This window comes from Gekko japonicus, unplaced genomic scaffold (genome assembly GCF_001447785.1).
Source record: "Gekko japonicus isolate JY-2015 unplaced genomic scaffold, Gekko_japonicus_V1.1 scaffold63, whole genome shotgun sequence".
NCBI classification, from domain to species: domain Eukaryota; kingdom Metazoa; phylum Chordata; class Lepidosauria; order Squamata; family Gekkonidae; genus Gekko; species Gekko japonicus.
Window position 1 is genome coordinate 1,804,144 of NW_015168654.1, and position 3,492 is coordinate 1,807,635.

At 49.6% G+C, this 3,492-nt stretch overlaps 1 protein-coding gene across 1 annotated transcript in view; it reads right to left on the reverse strand.

Moving 5' to 3' along the window:
• Nucleotides 1-3,492, reverse strand: part of PREB (prolactin regulatory element binding) — a 7,388-nt gene that overhangs the window by 1,418 nt on the left and 2,478 nt on the right. Inside the window, exons 4-6 of the mRNA XM_015415133.1 lie at nt 3,403-3,483; nt 368-492; nt 111-284 (exon numbers count right to left, since the gene is read on the reverse strand). Of these exons, the coding sequence (XP_015270619.1) occupies nt 111-284; nt 368-492; nt 3,403-3,483 (380 nt within the window). The remainder of the gene's footprint in view (nt 1-110; nt 285-367; nt 493-3,402; nt 3,484-3,492) is intronic.

The window sequence follows — 3,492 nt, forward strand, 5'->3', positions numbered from 1 at the left end:
CAGAAATAACCTACTGCCACTTACCAGCGGCACAGTTTGTTTTCTGTCCTCCTCCAACCTTTCAGGAGGAGGGGGGCACAGAAAAGAAGTGGAAGAACAGGTAGGCTTACCTGATGGAGAGGCAGGAGATGACCTCGTTGCCGCAAGGCCGGGTGAGCAAGGGCAGGAAGCTGTGCCCATCCCACTTGGTAATGTAGCAAGGGGGTGGTCGTCGCTCCCGCTTGTAAGGGATCTGCACCGTGTACAGCCGCAGAGCCTTGGCTTGGTCTTCCACTGTCCCAAACCTGCGCAAAAAGGAGAAAGCATCACAGCAAGCATAACGGAGCTCACGCAAGGCCCAAGTCACCAACCCAACCCAGCTTATTACCTGCAAGCCTGGTAGCGGTAGGCCTTATCCGGGATGCCTGGAAGGTTCTCGTTCCAGTGCAGCCCAGTCACCAACTGATCCCTCTGCCACACGCAGCATTGGAAGTCCCGGCCCACCGTCACGACCTGCGGCGCCACAAGTGGACAGTGCTAAATACACTGTAAGGACACTCGACATCTGCCTACACAATCCCACCCGGGGCATGCAGAGGTCTGAAGTAGTGCTCAGCCCCTTTCTGCCTCTAGCCTTGCCTTTTCTGTTTTCTGCTTCCTCAAAATTTCTGCAAGACACGAATGAGATGGTAGTGCTAGAGTTACAGACTGTCCCAGATTGCTGTACCGCCACAGGAAATGGAGATTTTTCTAAGTAAGTAAAGTGTGCCATCAAGTCACAGCCAACTCATGGTGACCCCGTGAAGTTACACATCCTGGGTTCCAAGGCGAGAGATGAGCAGAGGGGGCTTTTGCCGTTGCCTTCCTCTGCTCAGCGGCCCCCGTCTTCCTTGTGCTCCCTCTCCCACCCAAGTGCTGGCCCTGCTTAGCTTCTAAGCTCTGATGAGATCCAGCCTGTCAGGGCTATAAAGGATCTATGGATATTTTCCTATCCACTAAATTATCTCTGAGAGAACATTCCACCATAGGAATCCTGACACACGCGCACACATGTCTTCTTATACTGGAACTAAACAACGGCTAGGAAATTCCTAGTTATCAGACTCTGGGGCAAGGAGATTTGGAATACTGTTCCAGTCCTGAATGGTGTATGCACACAGATACAGATGGAGACTGTTAATGCCAGGCAGGGCAAAGTGGATTCTTTGATCCTTTTTTTTTTTTTTTTAAGATTTCTCCTCTGAACACCTGGCCTGAGAAAGAGCTAGGCCTGAGAAAGAGCTAGGTGCAACTCTAAACCTTCATGTATATTTAAACCACCTTGGCCTAAAGACAGTAAAAAAACACCCTTTGCCCTCTTTCCCCCCCAAATGCTGGGGTGCTGCTCCCTTGCTCCAGAAAGTCAAGTTGCTCCACACTATCCAAATAGAGGCAGACTCCTTAACCCAGTGAGGGCATCTGCCTTGGCTGGGGGCAGAAAGGCACATAGTTCCCACATATTCTCCCGGGCCCCTTTTGCCCATGAAAACTGCTCCTGGTTAGAAACAGGCAACTCTCTTGAAATTATAAGATTATGCATGGGAAAGAGCAGGTAGAGAAAGCGGTACTTTTCTCCCTTTCTCACAATACAAGAACTCATGGGCACTCCATGAAACTGCAGAGCGGTCGGGTTAGAATGGATAAAAGGAAGTACTTCTTCACCCAAAGAGTGATTAACACTTGGAATTCACTGCCACAGGAAGTGGTGGCGGCTACAAGCATGGACGGCTTCAAAAGGGAATTAGATAAGCATATGGAGCAGAGGTCCATCAGTGGCTATTAGCCACAAGGTATAGATAGGGGCTCTGGGGCAAGTGATGCTCTGTCTTCTTGGTGCTTGGGGGGGGGGGGTCAACAGTGGGAAGGCTTCTAATGTCCTGGCCCCACTGGTGGACCTCCTGATGGCACCTGGTATTTCTGGCCACTGTGTGACACAGAGTGTTGGACTGGATGGGCCTTTGGCCTGGCCCAACATTGGCGTCTCTTATGTTCTTATGTTAATTCTGAGCTGGCACACTAGCAGCTCCGATCACCAACCCTAATGGGCCTCTAGGTTGCTTAAGGAGAAAGGTTCATACAGCAGGAAAGGCAGCTTGAATCACACAACTCCATATAAATCTTAAGCGCAGGCTTAGAGCCCTTGGGAATAACCTATGGGCACTCGGGAACAGGAAAGGGTAGGGGTGGTGTTCCAGACAGTGAGGGGATGAGGGACAACAGCTCTCCATGCAGCTTCCAAATCCCACTCCACCCACTCAAGTGTCCTGTCCTGCAACATTTCATAAAACCCAGCTTTTGCCTCCTCCTTCACTCTTCCATTTCATGACACAGAGTCCCCAGTCCCTCCCAAAAATGCCACTAGAGTGATGCCAACATCTGCAGGATTTGGCTTCAGGGCACAGAGTCTGGCTTTTCAGAGGGCTCAATGCAACAGCCAAGCCCATTCCACAAGCTCTCTTCACAGGTATCTCTGCTGACCTGAAGGGCCAACCCCATTTCTCAGTGTAGCCATTTATGATTATGGATGCTAATCAAATTCCCTGCACAACACAGGTTGCAGTCCTACACTTTCCTGGGAGAAAGCCCCATTGACTAAGATGGGACAACTTCGGAGTAGACCTTTTTAGGATTGCTCCCACCATTATTTTTTTAGTAGTGTCAAGGTTCTGTAGCAAATTGCATGCAGACGTAAGAAAGAAAGTGCTAATTTCTGCAAATGACTCACTGTATACGATAGAAACATACCGGCCAATCTTTACAGAGTAGACAGATGATGAAGAATTTTCATTTTGCTGACTGCACATACTTGTACTAACAGGAGCAGGAAACCCCAAGTTTTTTCAGGCCATGGCCACCTTTGGGGTTCTGAGACAGGGTGGTGGGCACAACTGGAAAATGGCTGCTACAAAGTGGAGGTGAAGCCAGCCACAAAATGGCTGCTACAGCTTACCCTCAGGACATGGTGAAGATCTGTTTGCTGTGGAGACAGTGGCTGCCAAGGCAATGTTTTTAAAAATCTGCACAGCCAATCCAATCTCCAATGGCCAATCAGAAGCCCTGCTGGGCAAAAGCCCCACTCACTTTCTAAAAACACTTGGTGGGTGCAAGGAAAGGTGTCGGCAGGTGCCATAGTGCCCACGGGCACCATGTTGGGGAACCCTGGACTGGAGAATCTCCAGCAGAAATTATTTTGTGTTGCTCATGACAATAACACACAGTTCACACTATTCCCCACTGTCCAGGGCGCGAAGAGGGAATAAAGGTGTTCTTGTTGGGTAAGGCAGTGGGAAGCCTAGCAACTAACCTCTCTTCTCCAATAAATACAGCCTTTCATAGCAGGAACACTACAGACCAATCTGGTCTTGACCAAGACTACTCCCTCACCTTATTATCTGGACTCAGCGTTATGTCCTCAATCTCCCCATTGTGGGCCTGGAACTCGAGGGTTTTCTTCATGCTGGGAAACTACAGAAA